General features: G+C 45.0%; 1 protein-coding gene across 1 annotated transcript in view; it reads right to left on the bottom strand.

The window, feature by feature from the left end:
- Positions 1 to 1,544: 1,544 nt before the first annotated feature.
- LOC138297149 (adhesion G-protein coupled receptor F3-like) overlaps positions 1,545 to 26,652 on the bottom strand; it is a 385,565-nt gene continuing 360,457 nt past the window's right edge. Inside the window, exons 12-15 of the mRNA XM_069236640.1 lie at positions 6,172 to 7,560; positions 5,228 to 5,269; positions 2,390 to 2,425; positions 1,545 to 1,580 (exon numbers count right to left, since the gene is read on the bottom strand). Of these exons, the coding sequence (XP_069092741.1) occupies positions 1,545 to 1,580; positions 2,390 to 2,425; positions 5,228 to 5,269; positions 6,172 to 7,560 (1,503 nt within the window). The remainder of the gene's footprint in view (positions 1,581 to 2,389; positions 2,426 to 5,227; positions 5,270 to 6,171; positions 7,561 to 26,652) is intronic.

Below are 26,652 nucleotides of genomic sequence, written 5' to 3'. Positions count from 1 at the left end.
TGTTTTCCACACCGCGGGGCAGGTTCTTTCAGGAAGATCTAGAGAGTGGATGACCAGAGCACCCCTCCCCATATTTCCTTCAGCAGTGAGGAAGATCACTCTCCTCTTTAGGTAAAGCTAGGTGTTTACCTTATCACTCTCCTTCCAGGGTTAAGTTCAGAAGCAGTGGGCCTAGCATGGAGCTTGACACTGCACAGGTGTGTATGTCAATGGCAGGAACCAGAACGCTAGTCCCTAATGGCCATTTATATGCTCCTCTCCCCCTTTTCCCAACAATCCAAAGTAATTCCCAGTCTTGCAATTCGTCCATTGTCTACAGAGGTTTCTCAGATCCCTTTCAGCACAACCCTAAACGACTGAACTGATAGGCATCAGCGATCACACAAGTCGCTCAGTTTTGGTTTACCTGTAATTTGTGTACAGAATATTGAAGTAGTCCTAGAAAAATAGAACTAACACAGTCCAGCGGAAGTCCCATGGAGACCAAGATGACCAAGGGATTTCTGTGAAGATTGAGAAGCAGAAGCACTGGCCTGCTATGACTCAGATGATGAGTACAAATGGAAAGTACCACTGTGATAGTGGAAGAGATACTAATGGCTCCATCAAATATTGTTCCTAGGTAATGTTATGATACCCGGAATTTGTATAGAGCAGCCTTCATCATTTGCTCTATCTCTTTGCATATTGTGCAGTCATCAGTTAGTGGTTGGGATTCCTTCACTGGCGATTTTTTCTGGGCCATTTTGATGTGGAGAGTTGTTTGAACTCTGCAAGCTTTCGTCCTATAGGAGTTCCATGAAGGGTGAGTGGGTCTCGTGACCTTGCATACTAAGCCGAGTGAATGTAGCAGGATTAGTGGGTTATGTCTGCGTGGTGGTTTGTAGCAGGGGTTAGGTGGCCCTGTACTTAAGCTGCATCAACTATGGCAGTGTTGTTCTCTAAGGGCATTGGTTCTTGTGCACTTCCAAATGACCAACGTGGTTGTGAGTCGGAATCTCTCAAGAGCAATGTCTGTGGATCTTCTGTCTCAACTGGGGTATATTGTTCCTTATTTAAGTTTTAATTGTGCATGTCATTTTCGCCCAATGTTGCATTAGATGAATCTTAGTAAATCTTCATTTTCAGCTGATACAACAGCTCAGTGATTTAAGTGTTCATGTGAGGCCTTTATGGGATCTGTTGGTCAATGGCTCAAATCTGCACGAGTTCAGTTAGGCATTTCTTCCTCATGAGACTGATAAATTAGGTATGACTTTCAACTGTGCAATAATGATTTTATATAAGCATGTTCTATGCAAAGCGCTTTGTTGAAAGTGCTATTTAAATATCAGAACATTGGGCTTGCAAATTGCGTCCCTTCTAAATTACGATTTGCAGTGCAATATATCAGTGGTTTACCGACACCCCAGAAGAAGAGGTAAGCCACTTGCAAAGTGTAGGGGCCTTTGTGAGACAACTGTCCCCTTTTCTGACAGGTAAAGAAGAAATGTTTGAGAGGAGAGAGTGGTCCAAGAGACCACTGCTAACTCTTAAACAAACTTTTATAATTGTTTCTTTCTGAAACGCAGACTCGCTTCCTTTAAAGCAAACAGAATGTATTTATTCAAGAATGTACATTAGGTTTGCAATTTGCAACCTACCTCAGAAATATTGATGAAGTAGCGCAACCCACTCCAAATGGGGATTTAATGAACTTACTTAATAGTAGGGAGTTTCTCAAAATCAGAATGCATTCCTAAAACGTCAGTGTGCAATTTTCAAACACGTTTGGTGAATGGATTCTTTGTACATATGGACCTTTTTTTTTTTTCCTAAAGCCTATTTTATGTGTAGAATTTCTCACGGGAGGAAGAAATATCCGTCTGACTACATTAGTAAGGTACTTTCTTCTCAGGATTACAACGAAACGGCTCACACAGATCAATTTGTTGTATTCTGGCCTATTGGGCAATCAGGCAGTACCCGAGGGGCTGGTCTAATAAATAGGTCAGTCGGTCAGCCCGTGCCTTTGAGGTTTGTGGGCCTCTTTTATGGTGTTGTGGGACGTTTGTGACTGTTGGTTTCCCTGACTTTACCACAAACATTGCTTGTAAGGCACAAATGAAAGCAGTCGCCCATACTTTACAAAACACTTACACAACTTGTCTTTACAAGTTAAAAACTGGCCTTTTTCTAAATGTGGGTCACTTTTTTAGCAGTTTGATTCACTAAGTGAGACCACTTTTATTTTGGTGCCCGGGCCTTTTTTCTGTCCTAATACGACCCTGTAACGCAACGTAATGAACGTATGTAAAATGGAGCTCTGAAAAGTAGAGTAATGGCTGTTTTGACGCTAACTGCAGCATATATATATTTTTTTCTACAAAATATAATACATTTTACTTACTGTTGCGCTCACTCGTTTGCAGAAGGCATCTCTGACCTAAAAAAAAACAGTAAATACTAGAGTTCTTGGATAGTATTTGGCATTTAGATACCTCTGGCATTTTACATATTCTAGAAATGGTAACAATATATACCACGGCACTGGATGCCTTTGCATTTGTAACACATTGGTTTCTCCATTCTTATTCTATTACATTTAGTTCTACTTGCGATTTTTAAGAATAGCTGCTGCTGGCCACAGACATGGTAATGAGGAATGCTTCTTTCACAATACAGGGCATTGTGTGGCTTGAGATATGAAGAATGCATATTCCACAACACAGGGCATTGTGTGGCTTGAGATATGAAGAATGCATATTCCACAACACAGGGCATTGTGTGGCTTGAGATATGAGGAATGCATATTCCACAACACAGGGCATTGTGTGGCTTGAGATATGAGGAATGCATCCTCCACAACATGGGGCATTGTGTGGCTGGATATATGAGGAATGCATATTCCACAACACGCGGCATTGTGTGGCTTGATATATGAGGAATGCATACTCCACAACACAGGGCATTGTGTGGCTTGAGATATGAGGAATGCATCCTACACAACATGGGGCATTGTGTGGCTTGATATATGGACATATGAGCAATGCATACTCCACAACACTGGGCATTGTGTGGTTGGATATATGAGGAATGCATACTCCACAACACAGGGCATTGTGTGGCTTGAAATATGAGGAATGCATCCTCCACAACATGGGGCATTGTGTGGCTTGATATATGGACATATGAGCAATGCATACTCCACAACACTGGGCATTGTGTGGTTGGATATATGAGGAACGCATAGTCCACAACACTGGGCATTGTGTGGCTGGATATATGAGGAATGCATACTCCACAACATGTGGCATTGTGTGGCTGGATATACGAGGAATGCATCCTCCACAACACGGGGCATTGTGTGGCTTGATATATGGATATATGAGGAATGCATATTCCACAACATGGGGCATTGTGTGGTTGGATATATGAGGAATGCATACTCCAAAACACAGGGCATTGTGTAGCTGGATATATGAGGAACGCATAGTCCACAACATGGGGCATTGTGTGGATTGATATGTGAGGAATGCACATTCCACAAAATGGGGCATTGTGTGGCTGGATATATGAGGAATGCATACTCTACAACACGGGGCATTGTGTGGCTTGATATATAGCTATATGAGGAATGCATTCTCCACAACACGGGGCACTGTGTGGCTGGATATATGACGAATGCATACTCCACAACACAGGGCATTGTGTAGCTGGATATATGAGGAATGCATATTCCACAACACGGGGCCCTGTGTTGCTGAATATATGAGGAATGCATATTCCACAACACGGGGCATTTTGTGGCTTGATATATGAGGAATGCATACTCCACAACACAGGGCATTGTGCGGCTTAATATATGAGGAATGCATACTCCACAACACGGGGCATTGTGTGGCTTGATATATGAGGAATGCATATTCCACAACACGGGGCATTTTGTGGCTTGATATATGAGGAATGCATACTCCACAACACGGGGCATTGTGTGGCTTGATATATGAGGAATGCATACTCCACAACACGGGGCATTGTGTGGCTTGATATATGAGGAATGCATATTCCACAACACGGGGCATTTTGTGGCTTGATATATGAGGAATGCATACACCACAACACGGGGCACTGTGTGGCTGGATATATGACGAATGCGTACTCCACAACACAGGGCATTGTGTAGCTGGATATATGAGGAACGCATATTCCACAACACGGGGCATTTTGTGGCTTGATATATGAAGAATGCAGACTCCACAACACAGGGCATTGTGTGGCTTGTTATATGAGGAATGCATACTCCACAACACAGGGCATTTTGTGGCTTGATATATGAGGAATGCATACTCCACAACACAGGGCATTGTGTGGCTTGATATATGAGGAATGCATACTCCATAACACGGGGCATTGTGTGGCTTGATATATAGATATATGAGGAATGCATACTCCACAACACAGGGCATTGTGTGGCTTGATATATGAGGAATGCGTACTCCACAACACGGGGCATTGTGTGGCTTGATATACCGGTGCCATGTCCTGGAAGTGAGGCTGGTGAGACGCAAGATTCTAAATAAATCACACCAACAGCCATAGGCAATACTCAAACTCTCACACACAGATGTGCTGAAATGCGTTGGTAAATATCGCAAGCAGATAACGTTATATTTGCCGTCATGTGCTAGAACAAACACATTTGCAGCCTTATCTTCCCTCTCTGCTTAAGACTGAATCCCCAGGTAAGGAAGTTTGCAGGTGTTGATAATATTATAGGAATGCTAGATACAATTGTGTGCAGTCATTTAACAATTGCCATGATAAACCTAAAATCTAAGAGTGATGGCACATTTAGTTGTGAGCTGCAAATGGTGCTTTAACTTAATATTTCAGTGATGGGTCTGAATATCAACAAGGACAGGAGAGTGAGGGCTGCCCTACCCCTCTGGGTGTCTCCAGTATGAAAATGTAAAAAGGAGGCCGACGACCAGTAGTGTCCTAATTGTACAAGGTACACGTGTTGAATGAAAGAAAATCACTTTGATAAAACATTGCCCTATTCACATTTTTTTGCTCTTATGTTGGTGCTATTGTCACTATCAACTCAACCTTTTCTATAGTAAGTACTCTGAAGTTATTTGCGGCATACAATATCCCTAGAATTGATGTGAGCAATTGGGAATATGTATACACATGTATATTTGCATTACTGTTGTCGATTAAAAAACTAGATAAACATTTTTACCTTTTTTTCTGTGAAACATGTGGTCACCAATATGAAGAATCCCTTGAAAAGAGAAGAGACATGAATATAAAGTAGTGAACTTACTTGATAACTAACCAATATATGAGATACAGTACGCGTGCCATAGAATATTGCAAGTCCTAGAGTAAAGTTGCAGTTCCTCTATAAACTTATGGAACCCTGTGGTGACTTGCAATATCCTTATCATGTACATTGTTACATCATCACTTTTCCCACAAGCCATGTAAATCCTTTTGTGTAGCTCTTTCATATGAAAGAGACATCAGGTTCACAAACATGAAGAATAAAAATAGAGTCTCTAGTGCAAAATTAAACATATCAAAAACTCTGTTAGATGTTTGATACAAAAAAAGATATTAGAATCAATTTAATACATCTCACTTTTTTAAGAAAAAGCGCTATATCTCGTAATGTGTAGAAACATGCAGTAAATTCTAACTTTTCTTTAATTACCTAGGGAGTGCAAAAAAATAAACATGTTTCCTTAAATATCTTGTTTCTGCTTGTCACTGTACAGCTAGAAACACAGAGCAGAAGAAAGAAAATCAATCGTTTCATTTTCCTGGCCTTACTTTTGGCTGCTTTCTCTGGCAGCAGGCAGAATTCAACTGTATGAAGTTATTACAGTTCAGTGGTTATGTCATTTCTTTATAATTAGCGACTGGGTGCATCACAAGTCGCCTATGTAAAGAGATTCGAAACAGATTTTTATACAAGGATTGCAGAATCCCATGCATTCTATCAGCATAAACAAGATTCTTTAGTCCTAAAAAACAGGTGTTAGTTTGTTAAAAAATGCTTGTTATTTTTTTCTTTCATTCATCCATTTGTACACTAGTTTTTTCATGTATTGCTTTAGACATCCATTCCTTCATTTTACATACACTCGTCTTCCCATAATCTATCCCACTAACACAAAGTACCTGGAAAGCGTTCATCACTGCAAACCCATAGGTGAAGACCATCTTGGTCAGGGTGTCTAGATCCTTCAGCAAAGCAAAACCAAAGGCCCACGTTAATCCAAAAACTGGGGTCAGGACGAGAATAGCTTTCATAATACTTTTGGCTGTTTCTTTGTCCTCCGCTGGACTTGCATCAGAGACCGAAGGTCTCATCAGTTTGGAGATGACCACAATAAGAGTAAGAAAATTGATGACAATGATGGATCCTGCCGGGATGGCAAATGTGAGGATAGCTCCGCTGTCTGGGTTCAACCAGCAAATCGATTGGTGGGTGTACCTACTCTTGGGATAAAAATAGAAAAAGGTGCTAATAGCAATTATTGCTGGGAAGACATAACCCAGGACAAATGAGAGTGAGAGGAACACTTTCTTCCTTAGATGATGGAAGATGAAAACCAACTGGTGTAACAGCATCATGCTCTGGCAAAGGGTCCAGAAAAAGAGTGATAAATAAAAGAAATGGTTCAGGAAAGTGATGGAGAGGCAGATGAACTTGCGGGTCTTTACAGCAGGGAAGGATGCTGCCAGGAAACAGACATCTGCACACAGTAAGGAAAACGAGATGTTGACCAATGACGTGTGGCGGAAATAGGAAATGTTACTCCTCGCCACATACTTCCACACTATCCATTCCATGAAAAGACAGATGCAAAGTGAAATGATCGAAACTGCCAGGCCGACATATGTGATCTCGTCAATTAGGAACAAGGGTTCGGGATTTATTGACATCAGAACAGCAAATGACGTCAAATGATTGCAGGCGCAGTAAGTTATGTTCTCATCGGACCACCCCAAGCAGCCGGCATCAGACCATCCTCCGACTCCAGCAGGTGGCATGCGGAAGTCCCAGAAAACACAGTGCGAAATGGAGTCTTTCTTGGAATTGTTGACGTGGAAAGTCATATTGATAACACCAAATTCACTGAGGTTCTCATTCATGTTGTTGAATTTTATGGATGTTGATTGGACAATGCTGTTTAAATGTGAACGTTCAAATTTTCCTGTGCTTTTGGGCAGAATGTTGCCCAGCGAGGCATATGCCACACTCGTGACCGTGAAGTTTCCTCGAGTCGTCAAATTGGCGATTGTGTTCTCATCAATGAACATGCCCACGCTGAGATTAAAGTCGAATGTTTTCTGATAAGCGCTCAGATTTGGCCCTGGTTCAAATGATTCGCCTTTAACCTGAATACTTGGCACAGCAATATCGAAGGACTGGTTGTATGTTTTGAGTAACTGGCTAAACGTTTCTACAGACTTCAGCATGCTGGATGCTTGTGCTCCTTGGTTACTGGACAACGATGACGCAAAACTGCTAGTAGTGATGTTACTCGCAACTGAAAGGAAATTCTGAAAAACAGGTAGTTACTGAGTTAACACTTGTAAGCAATCGAATGATAGACATTTGTAATGCAATCATGAAAGTAAAAAAGCCATACATTTTTTTTTTAGTAGCTATGGCGCACAGTGGCATAGAATGTTAGGTGAATGTTGACCAGAATAAAAGAATAGATCCTCAACAAAGTTTTTTAAATCTATTTTATGAAAAGAGCTACAGACATGCTTTGTGAAGTCAAATAATTTGTATGTGATGCATGCAATGCTGTCATATACCCTTCATTTCTGCCACTTCCCTTCAGAAGACACTTTTGCTTCCCCACTCTATCTAAATAGATTACATGACAGACAATCCCCTAGACTAAGGTGCAATTTAGAGCCCACAGCTGTGACCACCTAAAAAAAAGATGGAACTACTAGGCTATTATCGAATTGGGGAATAAATTGCAAAAAATACAATACAAAAAAAGCAGAAAGGATCTGCCAATCAAACGTTTTATGAAGCTTTGGAAACCTACATCATCTTGAAAAAGGATACACATGATTAAAAGATCTTGACATGGCTCCAATGAAACAAGGGACACATGGTGAGGAGGATCGGCTGAACAGTACTTAACTGTTCAAATCACAACTACTGCTTACGTTACCTATTTCAACGAGCCAAAACAAAAAATGTAAACTCTTATTGTGGATTCTACGTATCACCAATCCAGCAGCCTGACGTTAGATTGAATTTAAACATTGTCAACAATGCAATGAGTTGTACTCCAAACACAATGAGGCAAACACCCTACACAAGCACGCAGACACCCCTTCAACAGAGAGAAAAATACATTTTTACCATCTACATTCTATCAAGACCTCATGAGGTTCTGAATGTCACATCTGGCAATGGTTAGGCAGAAGGTAAAATAGCACCTACACCAACTGCTATAAACCTGACGAGCTATCCTAAACCTCCTTGCTCTCACAACAGTCTGGTCACCGGGTGGCAGTACCTGTAGGAAAGTACCCTCTTTGTTGCATGGTTGCCCCCACGTTTTGCCTGTTTTCAGTGTGTTTGACTGTGTTCACTGGGACACTGCTAACCAGGACCCCAGTGACCGTGCTCTCTCCCTTTAAATTTGGTTGCTTGGACCACAAGCACCTCACATTTGGCATACAGATGCCCTCTTGTAAGTCCGTAGTATATGGTACTCAGGTACCCAGGGCAGTAGGGCACCGGGGGTTCCCCATGGGCTGCAGCTGGTATTATGCCACAAATGGGGAGCCCATGCAAAGTGTAGCTGCAGGCCTGCCATTGCAGCCTGTGTGAAAGAGTGCATTTACCTTTATCTCTACAGGTCAATGCACCAGGTCACTGTAAGTCACCCCTATGGTAGGCCCTCGTAGCCCAGAGGGCAGGGTGCAAGGTCTTGTGTGTGAGGGCACCCCTGCATGAGCAGTTACCCCGACAAGCTCCAGCTCCATTTTCATGGACTTCGTGAGTGCGGCGATGCCATTTTACCCGTGTACTGGACATAGGCCACTACCTATGTCCAGCTACATAATGGTAACTCTGAACCGAGGCATGTTTGGTATTGAACATATTGGACTCATACCCCAATACTGTTGCCAGTATTGGAATATGATTCCATGCACTCTGGGGGCTCCTTAGAGGACCCCCAGTATTGCTCTTACCAGCCTTCTGAGGCTTTCAGGGCAGCCTAAACTGCTGCCGCCCCTCAGACAGGCTTTTGCCCTCCTGTTGTTTGATCAGCTCAAGCCCAGGAAGGCAGAATAAAGGATTTCATTTGGGAGAGGGGGTAGCACCCTCTCCCTTTGTAAATAGGTGTTGCATCGCTTGGGAAGGGTAACCTCCCCAAGCCACTGGTATGCTTTAAAGAGCATATTTGGTGCCTTCCTTGCATAAACCAGTCTGAACTGGTTCAGGGACCTCCAGTCCCTGCTCCGGTGCAAAACTGGACAATGGAAAGGGGAGTGACCACTCCCCTGCCCATCACCACCCCAGAAACGGTGTCCAGACCTCCTCCAGAGGGTCCCTTGATTCTGCCATCTTGAATCCAAGGTGGGCAGAGGCCTCTGGGAGCATCTGAGTGACCAGGACAGGCAGGTGATGCCAGAGCTCCCTCCTGATAGGTGGTCACCTGGCTAGGTGACCAATCACCCTTTCAGGGCTATTTAGGGTCTCCTTCTTGGGTGGGTCCTCAGATTCGGCTTGCAAGATTCCAGCAGAACTCCTCTGCAACCTCTACTTTGACTTCTAGCTTCTGCAACTGTGACTGGACCCGCCAGGATCTGACAATCTGCATCCACAATAAAGACTCTGCTTACAGCATTGTTTCCATGGTTCATTCCAGCTTCTGTAACATTTCCCCAGCTGTGCATCCTCTGAGGGCAGCAAGTCTTCAGTCTGCATGAGAAGGAAGAAGGAATCTCCCTTGGAGTGAAGGAGTCACTCTCCTGCATCCGCAGGCACCAACAGCAATGACAACTGGCTGCGTGGATCTCCTCTCATACTGAGCTGTGTGGCTCCTGCATCACGGGTGGTAGTCTGAGTAGTCCTCTTGGTCCTCTCTGCCAGCTCTCCTACTTTGATGGAGGTAAGCCCTTGTCTTCCCAATCAGGATAGTTCTCTGTGTGCCACGTCTCTTGCAGCTACCAAGGGATCTTCAGGCTCTGTGTAGCCCCAGCCGCCAGCACCCTTCCCTGTGATGCACATCCCTCTGTATGCTTTTCCTGTGGCATGGGACCCTTCTCCAGTTGTTCTGCATGGGCTCCTCTGCAACTCCTAGGTCCTCTTCCAGTGGGTCTCCTGTGGGGGCTGCCTTTTCTTCTGAGGACTCTCTGCCTTGCCTTGCTGAGGGTCCTCCCAGGGCTCCCCCCTTGGGTTGAGTCCTCCTGGACCTTGCTGGTCCCTGGCAGCTCCACTTTTGCTTCATTGTTACTTCTGCCTTTGCCAATGCCTGTTGGTGGCTTTTCCATGCCACTAACCCACTGCAATCTTCCATCCGGTGTGGGATGCCAACTGCATCCTCCAGGAACTCTTCTCCAGCTCCAGGGCTGCATTGCTGACCGTCTTTGTCCTACCATTGACCAACTCCTGCAACCACAGGCGGGTGGGTAGTGGCTCCAGCCACCACTGGACACTCTGTGACTTCTGGACTTGGTCCCTGTGAGAAAGTAGCCTCTTTCTAGCCTTGTTACCCCCACATTTGGCCTGTTTGTGAGTGTATGTCAGGGTGTTTTCACTGTCTCACTGGGATCCTGCTAGCCAGGGCCCAGTGCTCATAGTGAAAACCCTATGTTTTCAGTATGTTTGTTATGTGTCACTGGGACCCTGCTAGTCAGGACCCCAGTGCTCATAAGTTTGTGGACTATATGTATGTGTTCCCTGTGTGGTGCCTAACTGTCTCACAGAGGCTCTGCTAACCAGAACCTCAGTGGTTATGCTCTCTCATTTCTTTCCAAATTGTCACTAACAGGCTAGTGACCATTTTTACCAATTTACATTGGCTTACTGGAACACCCTTATAATTCCCTAGTATATGGTACTGAGGTACCTAGGGTATTGGGGTTCCAGGAGATCCCTATGGGCTGCAGCATTTCTTTTGCCACCCATAGGGAGCTCTGACAATTCTTACACAGGACTGCCACTGCAGCCTGAGTGAAATAACGTCCACGTTATTTCACAGCCATTTTACACTGCACTTAAGTAACTTATAAGTCACCTATATGTCTAACCTTTACCTGGTAAAGGTTAGGTGCAAAGTTACTTAGTGTGAGGGCACCCTGGCACTAGCCAAGGTGCCCCCACATTGTTCAGAGCCAATTCCCTGAACTTTGTGAGTGCGGGGACACCATTACACGCGTGCACTACATATAGGTCACTACCTATATGTAGCTTCACAATGGTAACTCCGAATATGGCCATGTAACATGTCTATGATCATGGAATTGCCCCCTCTATACCATGCTGGCATAGTTGGCACAATCCCATGATCCCAGTGGTCTGTAGCACAGACCCTGGTACTGCCAAACTGCCCTTCCTGGGGTTTCACTGCAGCTGCTGCTGCTGCCAACCCCTCAGACAGGCATCTGCCCTCCTGGGGTCCAGCCAGGCCTGGCCCAGGATGGCAGAACAAAGAACTTCCTCTGAGAGAGGGTGTGACACCCTCTCCCTTTGGAAAATGGTGTGAAGGCAGGGGACGAGTAGCCTCCCCCAGCCTCTGGAAATGCTTTGTTGGGCACAGAGGTGCCCAATTCTGCATAAGCCAGTCTACACCGGTTCAGGGGACCCCTTAGCCCTGCTCTGGCGCGAAACTGGACAAAGGAAAGGGGAGTGACCACTCCCCTGACCTGCACCTCCCCTGGGAGGTGTCCAGAGCTCCTCCAGTGTGCTCCAGACCTCTGCCATCTTGGAAACAGAGGTGCTGCTGGCACACTGGACTGCTCTGAGTGGCCAGTGCCACCAGGTGACGTCAGAGACTCCTTGTGATAGGCTCCTTCAGGTGTTGCTAGCCTATCCTCTCTCCTAGGTAGCCAAACCCTCTTTTCTGGCTATTTAGGGTCTCTGTCTCTGGGGAAACTTTAGATAACGAATGCATGAGCTCAGCCGAGTTCCTCTGCATCTCTCTCTTCACCTTCTGATAAGGAATCGACTGCTGACCGCGCTGGAAGCCTGCAAACCTGCAACATAGTAGCAAAGACGACTACTGCAACTCTGTAACGCTGATCCTGCCGCCTTCTCGACTGTTTTCCTGCTTGTGCATGCTGTGGGGGTAGTCTGCCTCCTCTCTGCACCAGAAGCTCCAAAGAAATCTCCCGTGGGTTGACGGAATCTTCCCCCTGCAACCGCAGGCACCAAAAAGCTGCATTACCGGTCCCTTGGGTCTCCTCTCAGCACGACGAGCGAGGTCCCTCGAATCCAGCAACTCTGTCCAAGTGACCCCCACAGTCCAGTGACTCTTCAGTCCAAGTTTGGTGGAGGTAAGTCCTTGCCTCACCTCGCTGGGCTGCATTGCTGGGAACCGCAACTTTTGCAGCTACTCCGGCCCCTGTGCACTTCCGGCGGAAATCCTTTGTGCACAGCCAAGCCTGGGTCCACGGCACTCTAACCTGCATTGCACGACTTTCTAAGTTGGTCTCCGGCGACGTGGGACTCCTTTGTGCAACTTCTGCGAGCACCGTTTCACGCATCCTTGTAGTGCCTGTTTCTGGCACTTCTCTAGGAGCTACCGGCTTCAGAGAGAGCTCCTTGTCTTGCTCAACATCCTCTCTCTCTGCTGGTCCAATTTGCGACCTCCTGGTCCCTCCTGGGCCTCAGCAGCGACCAAAAACACTAACTGCACGATTTGCAGCTAGCAAGGCTTGTTGGCGTTCTTTCGGCGGGAAAACACTTCTGCACGACTCTCCACGGCGAGAGGGATCCGTCCACCAAAGGGGAAGTCTCTAGCCCTTTTCGTTCCTGCAGAAACCTCAGCTTCTTCTGTCCAGTAGAAGCTTCTTTGCACCCGCAGCTGGCATTTCCTGGGCATCTGCCCATCTCCGACTTGCTTGTGACTTTTGGACTTGGTCCCCTTGTTCCACAGGTACCCTAGATTGGAAATCCAGAGTTGTTGCATTGTTGGTTTGTGTCTTTCCTGCATTATTCCTCTAACACGACTTCTTTGTCCTTAGGGGAACTTTAGTGCACTTTGCACTCACTTTTCAGGGTCTTGGGGAGGGTTATTTTTCTAACTCTCACTATTTTCTAATAGTCCCAGCGACCCTCTACAAGGTCACATAGGTTTGGGGTCCATTCGTGGTTCACATTCCACTTTTGGAGTATATGGTTAGTGTTGCCCCTATCCCTATGTTTCCCCATTGCATCCTATTGTAACTATACATTGTTTGCACTGTTTTCTAAGACTATACTGCATATTTTTGCTATTGTGTATATATATCTTGTGTATATTTCCTATCCTCTCACTGAGGGTACACTCTAAGATACTTTGGCATATTGTCATAAAAATAAAGTACCTTTATTTTTAGTATAACTGTGTATTGTGTTTTCTTATGATATTGTGCATATGACACTAGGTGGTACTGTAGTAGCTTCACACGTCTCCTAGTTCAGCCTAAGCTGCTCTGCTAAGCTACCATTATCTATCAGCCTAAGCTGCTAGACACCCTATACACTAATAAGGGATAACTGGGCCTGGTGCAAGGTGCAAGTACCCCTTGGTACTCACTACAAGCCAGTCCAGCCTCCTACAGTCCCCTTCTTCCACAGGACTTCCTCTTCAGGAATCCACCGCTGGTTTGTTGCAGTCTTGTCTGGGTATTGCATTATTTTCTTTTTAGTCCTTTTGGGTGGTTTGGGGAAAATCCAGTAACTTACTCCTTTCTTCCTGGTGGCTGGGGGGCACTGTGTTACTTACCTTTGGGGTTTCCTGGTTCCCCCAGCTCCCCTCTACACATTCCACTTACCTAGGTGGGGTCCTGCATTCACATTCCAGTGTTTTTTAATATATAGTTTAGGCTCCCCCTAGGGTCACTATTGTCTATTGCAATTTCACTCTTTTCTACTGCTTTTTATGCCTATTTCTTATAACTAGTGTACATATCTAGTGTATTACTTACCTCCTATTGGAGGGTTGCCTCGCTGGTACTTTTTGGTAACTGTGTCACTAAAATAAATTATCTTTATTTTTGTAACACTGAGACCCATATTTATACTTTTTTAGCGCCGCATTTGTGTCGGTTTGTGACGCAAAAATGGCACAAACTTACAAAATAAAATTGTATTTTGTAAGTTTGCGCTGATTTTACGTAAAAAAATGACGCAACTGTGGCGCTAAAGAAGTATAAATATGGGCCTGAGTGTTTTCTTTCATGTGTGTTAGTGCTGTGTGACTACAGTGGTATTGTATGAATTTTGCATGTCTTCTAGATAAGCCTTGGCTGCTCTTCCACAGCTACCTATAGAGAGACTGGCTTCTAGACTCTGCCAGCAACACAAAAGGATGATGGGAGGAGTGCTGAACAATGCAAACACTCACCCCCAATCACAGAGCTGGGTTTAATCCATTGTTCTTTTGCTCACCGTGTCACCACAGTGTGAACCCAGCCATATGCACACCAGTCTTGATGCTGTTTCTCATAGGAACAGTCCAGCCCCAAATGCCAGGCCAGATCCTCCCTGGACCAGAAACAAGCATCCTGGAACCGGTTTCAGGGTATCACCCTTCATCAGCCAGGCTAGCTTGAATCCAGAGGCACAGTGAGAACGGGGCCCATGTCTGGGCATACCCTTCCCACTTAGGGCAACTTTAACAAACCAAAAGGATGATGGACGGAGTGCTGAACAATGCAAACACTCACCCCCAATCACAGATCTGGCTTTAATCCATGGTTCTTTTGCTCACCATGCCACCCCAATTTGGACCCAGGGATAAGCAAATCAGTCTTGACCCTGTTCCTTATGGGAAAAGTCCAGCCCAAACTGCCAGGCCAGGTCCTCTCTGGACCAGAGGCAAGCATCATGGGACCAGTTTCAGGGTATCACCCTTCATCAGCCAGGCTAGCTTGAATCCATTGGCACAGTGAGCACAGGACCCATGTCTGGGCATATCCTTCCCACTTAGGGCAACTTCAGCAAAACAAAAGGATGATGGGAGGAGAGCTGAACAATGCAAACACTCACCCCCAAGCACAGAGCTCGGTTTAATCCATTGTTCTTTTGCTCACCATGCCACCCCAGTTTGGACCCAGCTATATGCAAATCAGTCTTGACCCTGTTCCTCATGGGAACAGTCCAGCCCGAGCTTCCAGGCCAGGTCCTCCCTGGACCAGAAACAAGCATCCTGGGACCGGTTTCAGGGTATCACCGTTCATCAGCCAGGCTAGCTTGAATCCAGGGTCACAGTGAGCACGGGACCCTCATCTGGACATACACTTCCCACTTAGGGCAACTTTAGCAACTCAAAAGGATGATGGACGGAGTGTTGAATCATGCAATGACTCACCCCCAGTCGCAGATCTGGGTTTAATCCATCTAGACACTGCCTACACTACCCTAATAGGGGATACCTGGACCTGGTATATGGTGTAAGTACCTTAGGTACCCACCACACACCAAGCCAGCTTCCTGCAACACCCTCCCCATGGGCCACTACCTCAAGCCAAACTCAAGCCAATCTAACACTATCTGACTCCTCATTTGGGCACACAGACACATATGTCTGGAAGTAAATGTGCTACAGCCATCTGATTGGTGTGTGGTATGCATATCTTGTAACACAACATGTTAGGAATGTTAGAAACTGGGTCTGTAGTTGGCAGTCAGTTTGCACTCTGTCCAAGCAGGGACCCTCACTCTAGTAGGGGCAATGGAGATACACACTTAAGATAACCCCTGCTCACCCCCTTGGTAGCTTGGCACAAGCAGGGAGGCTTATCTCAAAGGCAACGTGTAAAGTATTTGTACCAGAACACACAGTAATACAGTGAAAACACTACAAAATGGACACCACGCCCTTTTAGAAATAAAGCCAATATTTATCTAAACCAAACAAGACCAAAACGACAAAAATCCAACATACACAAGTAAAGTTATGAATTTTTAAATTAAAAAGAGTCTTACTCCAAAGAAAACAATGGATGTGTGTGAAATCCGGCCAGCGACAATGCGTGCAAAACCCGTCCGTGCAGTGATGAGGAACCGCGCTGCGTGGGGCTTTTGTCGATTTCAGCAGCCGCAAGTGGGTGTTGCATCATTTTTCCAGCTGGGATGCAGGTGATGAGTCAATTTCTCAGCCGTGATGCAGATGGTGCTTCGATTCCTCAGCGCGATGCAGGTGGTGCGTCGATTTTACAGCCGTGTTGCAGGTGGTGCATCAAAATTTTCCCCGCATGCCTCCTGTGCATGGATTTCCACCTTGGCTCCAGCAGCATCACCTTCCCAGGGGCCAGGGACTGGAGTGTGCACCACTTGGCAGGGTAGGAGTCTCAGCAAGAAAGTCCAGGTGCTGGCAGAGGAATTTTTGATGGCCTTAAGACTTCAGACCAGGAGGCAAGCTCAATCTAAGCCCTTGGTGACACTTCAGAAGTAGGAATATACCACAAAGTCCAGTCTTTGTTCTCTTTCAGGCAGAAGCAGCAATTGAAGGTGAACCCAGCACAGCACAGTCACAGACACAAAAATGGTAGTACTTCTCCTCCAGCTCTCCAGCTCTTCTCCATGGCAGAGGTTCCTCTTGAGTCCAGTAGTAATCTAAAACTCTCCCGTTTTAAGTCCACTACTTATACCCCTTTCTGCCTTTAAAGTTGGCAAACTTCATAGGAAAGTCTCTGTTGTTCACAAGATCATGCCTTGCCCAGGACTGGCTCCCGACACACACCAGAAGATTGGAGGCTGCATTGTGTGAGGGCAGGCACAGCCCATTCAGGTGTAAGTGTCAGCTCATCCCTCCACTCTAGTCCAGATGACCCATCAGGATATGCAGGCTACCCCAGCTCACTTTGTGTCACTGTCTAGTGGAGATTCAAAAACAGCCCAACTGTCAGTCTGACGAAGACAGGGAACACACAATCAGGCAGAGTCACAGAATGGTTTAAGCAAGAAAATACCCACTGTCTAAGATTGGCATTTTCAAACTGACAATTTAAAAACCAACTTTACCAAAAGATGTATTTTTAAATTATGAGTTCAGAGACCCGAAACTCCATATCTCTATCTGCTTCCAAAGGGAAGCTGAACTTAAAAGTTATTTAAAGGCAGCCCTCATGTTAACCTATGCGAAAGATAGGCCTTGCAACAGTGAAAACTGAATTTGGCGGTATTTCAGTGTCAGAACGTGTACAACACACCAGTATATGTCCTATCTACATACACTGCACCCTGCTCAAAGGGCTACCTGTGGCTAACCTTAGGGGTGCCTTACATGTATAAACAAGGAAGGTTTGGGCCTGGCAAGTGGGATTAACCTTGTTATGCACATATAGCTGTGGCTGACATCCTGGGGTGAACTCTAGTCACTCCTATGGCTTGCGTTGTGGAACTATCATCTTTGGAGTCTCTCCTGCTGTGACAGCCTTTTAAGAGAAAGAAGAGAGAGGAAAGTGTGCACTTCAAAAGAAGCAGAGCCCCAACATAAAACTTTAAAAATCCAGACCCTAAATCCTAATTGGTGTTTGGAAATGGACTATAAGAAAGTGAGGTGAGACCCCAAAGTTTGTCATCTGCCAAGCAGACAGTTGGGCTGTGTGAGGAGGGGAAGCTCTGCAAGACTTCTGCCTAGGACCAAGACCTGATAGTCCTCATCACTGGGTGGGGGGATATCACCCAGGGAAACCAAGACCAGCTTCCCTGGCTCTGGAGCATTAGTGTCTGCCTGCTTGCCCAGATCAGAGTGCTCTGTGGGGTCCAGTGGGGAACCCTGCCAAAAGGACTCCTGGTGTGAGGTATGAGGAGACAGCTGTGCACCAAATGGGTTGTTGTCCAAGTGCAGGATTGAATCGGCAGCCCCTGTATACCAGTAAAGGACCACCGTAGACTTAGCCATGAATCAGTTGCCATGAGGGAAGTGTGAAGCTCATATCACCTCACTGTGTTGACACAGTATTCCAGAGGGGGCCACCATGGAAATGACTGTGCCTACAAAGCTCCAAGACTTGTGTGTTCATTAAGGGGTAAGCCCTTATGCCAGAAGGTGTTGCCATTGTATATGTGGCTGCATAGGAGAAGTCAATGGCTTGGCTGTGGGTACAGCCACAGCCTGTATGCCAGAAGGGGCTGCCAGTACAAAGTTTTGCCAAGTTTAGGCCGTTGCCCGGGAAAATTGAAGCTGCAACCTGGGGTCGAAAAGGACCACTGAGATTTGCCCCCTGAACTGCTCCGTGGACTTAAGAGGGCGTTGTGAGGAGGGTTTTGCTCCATTGCTGGGACCCTGTTGGGAGCACAAAGATCAACCCCCTCACCCGGTGGAAAAGCTGAACTTACTGCACAAACGGAAGCCTGGAGCAGTTCCAATCATTCTTTTTTAAAATTTTAGTACATGAATTAGCCACATGATAAATAGCACGTCTGCCATAGGAAGAGATGGAAAGCAAAACATGTTTGTTGGTCAGAAGTCCAATAAAAGTATAAAATGAACTGATGGCACAAGGTGTTCCTGAAATGTTTTAAAGTGACCCACGGCCATGCTGATAAGTATATATGATGTGACTAGGATGTACTGGTTAAACTGTGTCATCTGATTCCAAGGCAAGTAAGTCATCTCAAAGAAGTTGCCATACATCCGTGGGCCTAGAGGTAAGTGGCTTTAACTGTGTGTAGACTTCACGAATCCTATCACATTGAGACATGTGCTTTAGTCAGGTGGAGGCAATGGGACAATGCTTGCTGCCCCAGTGCAATGTTTGTTCCTGCTTGGCCAACAAAAGCGCTATAGAGGCAAATCTGTGGACAGAGCTGGGAATATTGTGCATGTACCCCAGTAGTGCCATCAAGGGAACTGGTAGGATCGTGGTATCTATCATGGTGGAGAGTGTAGAAAATAGTGATTGAATAATGTTCTATGGATGGACACAACCATGTTGAGTGTGCAAAGTCTGTATCCAGGGCATGGCATATAGGGCATTGGGGCGAGTGTGTAGTTGAAACGTGAGAGGTCCTTTGGAGCTAGGTATGCACAATGTAGAAATATAAAATGCAGGAGTTTATGTTTATTATTGATTGAAATGAGTTTCATTTGAGAGCAGCTTTAAGCCCACACTATATCGGTGAAAGGATAGCCTAAGTCTGTTCCCCAGGCCTCCTGGACTCGGCGAGTGGAGTTAGGTTTCAGGGCCATGCAGGTATGATGTAGTCTGGAGACTAGGTGGTTGCCATCTGTGTCTGATATAATAAGGGTCAGTGGAGCGAAGTTATCGGGGGATGTATATGAGGGGATACAGGAACGTGGAGCGTTGTGCAGTTGCTGCGAGACAAAGTGGTCCATGAAGGGGGCGTTACAAAAGTGAGTGTCGTCCGCATGTATCAGAGAATGCCCATCAGGGAATACATATCCCATGGTATGTAGGTTATAAAGTTAGAGAGTGCATTTGATAAGCATCTCGTGTGTGAGAGAGAGCCAGGGGTTGTCGGTCAGGGGCACAGAAGGTGAGTACAGGCTACTCCACTCACTGAGTAGTGGAGCTTCTACCAGGCCAGCAGGTAGTAGATATGGTCTGTGGGTCAGTTGGATCCATGGGGATACTCTTCGGTAACACTGACATTAAAAGGAGGTCATCAAGCTGGTCCCTCTCAGGTTTAAGGTAAGGGGTCCTGGCATCTGAGTGATACCAGCTGTGTTTGTATTGGCGTTGTGCGGCGAGATAATACAGTTGGAAATCTGGAACACCAAATCCACTTCGGTCCAAAGGGAGGGTTGATGTGACCCAGCGAATACCGGTTTACATCCTGTTCATTTAAGTCGTAACAGAAGGCCTTGGAGTGTTGTGAAAAATTGCTGTATCAGAGTTATGGGGATGTTGAGAAAAAGGTATAGGAACAAGGGGAGGACTACCATTTTAATCACTGCCACTCGTCCGGCCATGGAGATTTGGAGATTTGGAATTTAACCCACTGCTCTACTTGTGCTGCAAGTTTAGCAATGGTGGGCCCATAATTAAGCCAAAGTGTCTGTTCCTTGTCCCTGTGTAGGTGCATGCCCAAATATTTAGTGGAATCTGAGTTCCAGGTTAAGGGGCATTCAACATCAACAGGCTGGGCACTGTCAGTCAGGGGGAAGAGCTCCAACTTGGTCCACTTATTGTGGAGTCCTGAAAGTCCACCAAAACATGAAATTTCCCAGAGGTTGTCTGTCGGATTGTGGACAAACAGCAGTATGCCACCCTCATATAGGGACACCAGGAGATGGCCCCTGGTTAGTTTGAGGCCTCAGTGTAGATGTTTTTCCTGAAAATAACTGACTACAGGGTCCATAGCAATAATAAAAAGACAGGGGTGGGGAGGGCAACCCTGTCTGGTGACCCTGGTGATGGGCAGAGCATCAGTAACTATGCCGTTCACCCTGAGACTCACTGTTGGATGGGAATAAAGGAGCGTTAACAGCAAGATGAAACAGCAGGAGAGGCCCAGTTTTGAAAGCGTCACTCTCAAGAAGGGCCACTCCAAGGAGTCAACGGCCTTCTATGCATCTAGAAGAGCCACCACTGCGGGGGTCATTGGAGAAATCTTGTTCAATACTGCACATACTGTCCGTAAGTTGAGGAGGGTAGATCTATGGGGGACAAAACCAGACTTGCATGGGAGAGATGATTTGCTTCATGAGTAGAGAAAGCCTAATAGCAAGTATTTTGGCCAGGATTTTGTTATATAGATTGAGGTGGGAGAGGGGACAGTAAGAAGTACCTGTGGGGGTCTTTACCAGGTTTTAAGAGGAGTGTAATCACCACCCCATGCAACATGGGCGGTAGGTCACCTGTTTCCAAAGCCTCTGCATACGTAGCTAGAAGGTGTGGAGCCAGCAGATGCTTGTAGGCTTTATAAGATATGCCAGTGAGGCCGCAAGGCCAGGGGCCCAGGATCTGTCCAAGGCATTGATTGCTTACACGATTTCCTCACTTGTTATGGGTTCACTCAGGAAGCGGCATTGGCTATCAGTTAACCATACCATTGCCACATCATCAGGATAGGTTAAGTTCTCAGGGCCATCAGCTGGCAAGCAGAGCGAAATAGGTGTTTATAATAGCGTTGAAATTCAGCCAAGATGCCCTCCCTATCAGTAATGTGTTCTCCAGTGGGGAAGCAGAGTTCGATAACATATCGACTAAGTGGATGTGGGCGAAGGAGGCGTGCCAGTGTACGACTGGTTCACTCCTCCTCCCGTAGCATCTGGGGGTAGCTTGCTTCCCCATATATGCTATCTACCTGTCCGCTAAGTTGCAAAACTATGCCATCAGGAACAATCGCCTGTGCAAGTAGGAAGTGCTGCCTGAATGGGAATTTAGGTGGTCAATGGATTGCAGTTCAGATTACACAATGGACAGCTAGACACATATGTTGCGTAACGTGCCTGCATGTTTAGAGATGCAGATATCATGGATGTAGGCCTTGAAGGACTACCAGAGAGTGGCATGAGAAGCTACTATACCCATATTGAGGGTAAAGTATTTGACAATTGTCCCCAGGGAATCTCCAGGGGTGTTTCAGGTTACTCCTATAGGAGACAGATAGCTACAGCAGGACTTGGCAGTGGTTTGACAAGGTGCACATGAGATGTTGCACATCTGTGGCTCAGAGTGATGCGTTGGGCGAAAGAAGCCAATAGTCAAGGCGAGTCCACACTACATAAGGGGCAGAATAGAAAGTGTAGTTTGAAGAGGAGGAGTGACAAGCTCGCATGATGTCAGTGAGGGGATACATTTCAGTAGTATGATGCAGAGTGCTTAGGGCATGGAATTTGCCACTCGGCCTTGCAGTGGTGGTCAATGGGTTCAGGGCCATGTTAAAATCCCCACCCATGATAACACTGTCTGCCTCAACTCTTCCCATGTGTGCATGTATGCCACGGAAAAACTCAGGCATATTGGTATTAGGGGCATACACATTGACCAGTAGTGCATGTTTGTCCGCCAAGATGCCAGACACTATAATATAGTGGCCCCTCAGATCTGCATAGATTGTTAAGGGGGAGAAGGGAATCACTTCCAATCATTCTTGAGGACGGCTGTGCTGGTCAGGAAACAGCTTGCATCTGCCTGATGCTGCTGTGTGTCCCGTGTGCATACTGACTTAATCGAGCAGGACTAGAGCAGGACTGGAGCATTGCTGGTGCCTGCAGTCAGCCACTTGATGAAACGCTGAATGCTTCTGTGCTTCTGTGCTGCTTTAGCAGGTAAAACCTGATACAGGGATTTTGGGTCTCAGAGAACTTGCTGCTAAAGGTTCTGCAACATAATTGACACAATAAACTATTTCCTAAGAGACAGAGTGGGCTCTTGAGTAAGGCCACCTAGTGAGCATACCCTGGATGAGGCCACGAGTGACTAAGGAACAACCTTGACCACATTACAAGGAAGAGCAAGGGGTAGGGATTTGCAGTTAAAACTAGAGCCCAAATTTCAAAGTAATTGTGATATTGCTTATGAATGTTGTAATACTTCTTTGAATGTGTAATGTTAGAAATAAAATACTTCTTTTGAAACAAGTATTTGACTGGACATTGATTTTTGACATTTTTTAGTGAACTTTGTGTCCTGAGTTCTTTTCACTTACCTGTGTCTACATGTATGTATCCCCCAGGGGGATGCTTTGGTAGCTCGTCCAGAGCTAGCAGTGAGAGTCCAGTGCAGAAGGAGTACTTGGCACAGTTGCTTAGGATCCATAATATATTGGGCCCCAGGACATCACGGTTGTGCCAAATAGCCAATGTGTGTCCTTGGCCCTCTGAAAGGGGTTCTGACACATCAGTTCTCAAAATTCTCTCCAGACTAAAATTGAGGTAAATTTCTTTGAAGCCCAACAGAGTGATGCATGTTTTCTTTAAAATTTTGATTTTTATTAAACTGATCTAGAAAACAGTAGCATTTTCATACAACCACATCTCAGTCCTTTACAGTTACAAATAACATAGTAGGCGTTGCCACTAGGTAGTTATAGTTAGGACCTAGTTTCTTTAAAAAAAATGTGTTTTGTACTTGAATATATCTTTGACACCGCTTGACGAATATTCACAAAACTTTCAAAACAAATTTGCCAGTCATGTAAGCTGCTGTCTAGAAAGTTTCAGGGTGATCCATCCAGAGGGTGGGGTGGGGTGGGGGGTGCAAAAAAGGGGGAAAAGTGCGCACCTCAAAACAGTTTTTCCCCATTAGTGTTTACATAGGGATTTTGAACAGCGATAGCGCTTAAACTACTGGATGGAATTACATCAAATTTGGCAGTAAGGTAGGTCCTGGTGACCTTTTTGTATTTTTCTATGAATCTGTTCAGTGCTTTTTTTGGGTAATTAATGTGGCCAAAATTTGCATACATAGGGATGCAGACCGCCGCAAATCCGTGACCCACCTGAAGGAGGTGATTGGCTGTGTGCAAGCTGTTCAGAAAGTTGCAGCCACCATTTTATTGACTGGCAACGGTCCTGGGGGATGAATTTTCTTTGAAAAATGGGTAGAAGGCATCAGGGTAGAGGTACTCTGACCCCATGGGGATAATGCATGGGTTTGTGAGGGATGAATTATGAGATTAAAAAGGGGAAAAACTCATTTTTTGTCGAAGTTCGTGGATCTGTGCCTCTGTCAAAGTGCTCATCAGGGCCCCCCATAACGTTGCAACTCACACAACCACTCACAGACCCACTCAGACACTCTTGCACCCACTCACAGACCCACTCAGACACTCATGCACCCAATCACAGAGCCACAGAGACCCTCATGCACCCACTCACAGGCCCACTCAGAAACTCATGCACCCACTCACAGATTCACTGAGACCCTCAGGCACCCAGTCAGAGACCCATTCAAACCCTTACGCACCCACTCACAGACCCACTGAGGCACTGACACAGCAACTCACAGACCCACTCAGACACTGATGCACCCACTCACAGACCTACTCTGAGATTCACCCACCCACTCACAGACGCACCTAGATACTCCTGCACCCACTCACAGGCCTACTCTAACCCTCATGACACACAGATCTATTCAGACCCTCATGCACCCACTCAGAGACCCACTCAGACACACACACCCACTAACAAACCCATGCACACACTGATGCACCCACTAAACAACTGATATACACATTCTCACACCCAGACAGACACTCTCCCAGCCACTCTCACCCCCAAATACACCCTCTCACACCTATTCTCACACCCAGAGAGGCCACGGCCAACTCCCACCATGCACGGCCAAAGTGCCATGCGCAGCGTGGGCTAAGGTGGTTAGGGGGAGGTTGACTACAGGGTCTGGCTGTAGGTTAGGTCTTAAGGGCAACCTCTTCTGCACATGGGCGAAGGCCGTGCACGGTGGAAGATTGGGTGTTTATAGAGGGTTGGTGTCAGGCCCTGTGGCCAACTGCCGCCACGCACGACCAAAGGCCATGTGTGGCTGGATAATTGAATAGTAATAAAAATGACTATAAGTTTTTTTTTAAAAACATAAAAATGTAATGAAAAAAAAAGTTTACAGGAACGTTATACTTAGGAAATAGAATTAAAAACACATAGAAATTCACTGACAAACAAAAGGTTACAGGGAGGTTGTAGTTAGGCTCACATTTTAAACGTACAAAATCATAGAAATTCAACAATTATAATTAGAGTTATCTCAAGTAAGTGTAACTCGTGCCCTAAGGTAACTATAAATAACGCCCTTGCCATGGACTGCTAATTACCCCACAAATTACTGCACTCATAACATCTTCGATAACATCACTGATATTATCACTGTAATATCTGATGAAAAAATTGTGCATGGCAGGGGCACGAGTTACCTTAGGGCACGAGTTATACTTACTTGAGACAACTCGAACTATAACTGGTGAATTTCTATGGTTTTGCACATTTAAAATGGAGCCTCACTATAATGTCCCTGGAACCTTTGTTTTTTTAGTGATATATATATATATATATATATATATATATATATATATATATATATATATATATATATATTTATATATATATATATACACATACGTATATATATTAGTGTTCTGAGGGAATTTCTTCTTCCTTGCATTCCAAACAATGCAAAGTGCACAAAGTAAACCTCTGCGCTACCTATGTCAATGTGTGAGTAGCGCTAATGTCTGGGGTATGTGGATTCCCATAATATTTATCCGTACTCAAGGGTTCCTTTTGTATTAAAAGGAAATCACCCAGCGTTGGAGAGGCTTTGTTTATTTGCCTTTGATGAAATATTTAAGATTCTGTGGAAATGGGATGCACAAAGTCTAAATTATGTCTGGTAGGTAGTTTGGGGTAAATAGAACCAATCACAGAAGCATAGTGCAAAAAGTGGAATACATCTGGGGATTAGAAAGAATTATAAATAAGGTTCCCGGTTTAATGGTGTTTTTTTTTTTTTACATTTCCATCTGTAATTATCCATATTTATTTTATTTTGTAGCCATCTTATCAGCATTTATCTGTATTTAGTTTGTGTTTTGTGAATAACTTTAGTTTTAAAATGGTATATTTCCACTTAATTATGTAATAGATAAACAAGCACTCATACTGTGATGCCTGCTGTGTTTTAGCAAATTAAGCAGCCAAATATAACATAACAACAGGGAAAGATTAGCATTATTCTACAAATGTATGTTGATTTATTGACATATGACTCCATTTAATGAAACTCCATCCTGTTCATCATCTGTTGGCCTGGAATTTATGAAAGACAGTACAGAGAACCAATTAAAAGAAGTTCAATTTTCTGTATTTTTCTGCTTCAAAAAATACATGCAGACAGAAAAAACATTATTTTCTTTCTGCATTTACCCGTAAAAATCAGTAAACATGGAACTGGGGGCCTTAATTATAAAAATAAGTAACATAGAGTAATGAAGAAGAGAGACAACACAAGGGGGAAATGGTGATGCGAAAATGAAGGAGAAAAGAAGGTAAATTGAAAGAGTTGGAATACAGAGACACTATGACTATTGTGCTGGTTTTAACTATGTATGCTTAAATCTGGGAAAAAATGTGAAACGTGGCATACGCAGGGGGCATTCTGCTTGGACTTTATATTTGTTATGGTCAACTGCTCTTCAACAAGAGATCAAGTTTGCTCTTTACTACCCATATTCATATCAGGTTCATCTTTGCTGCACATTGTGACTCTGTGATCAACTTTGACAAAGGGGTATCAAGAGCCATGTTGTGATCCAATTTAAACGTTTTTGAATATTAGTTGAGATTTTATGTAATTGCATCATAAATAGAGTATCATTTTAATCCTTCTCCATACTCATTACCTGGTTATTTAATTTGTCAGACTATACTTCGAGTCTGGTGTCCCCCTGAATATCGAATATTGTGTCACTTTTCTTTATGACATTTTTCTTATCATCCTCTTGTTACTGTCAGATGTAAAGATGCTAGGGCC

This window comes from Pleurodeles waltl, chromosome 5 (genome assembly GCF_031143425.1).
Source record: "Pleurodeles waltl isolate 20211129_DDA chromosome 5, aPleWal1.hap1.20221129, whole genome shotgun sequence".
Taxonomy (NCBI): Eukaryota; Metazoa; Chordata; class Amphibia; order Caudata; family Salamandridae; genus Pleurodeles; species Pleurodeles waltl.
Note: the sequence above shows the minus strand (reverse complement) of the source record. Positions and strands in the feature narration are given on the sequence as shown.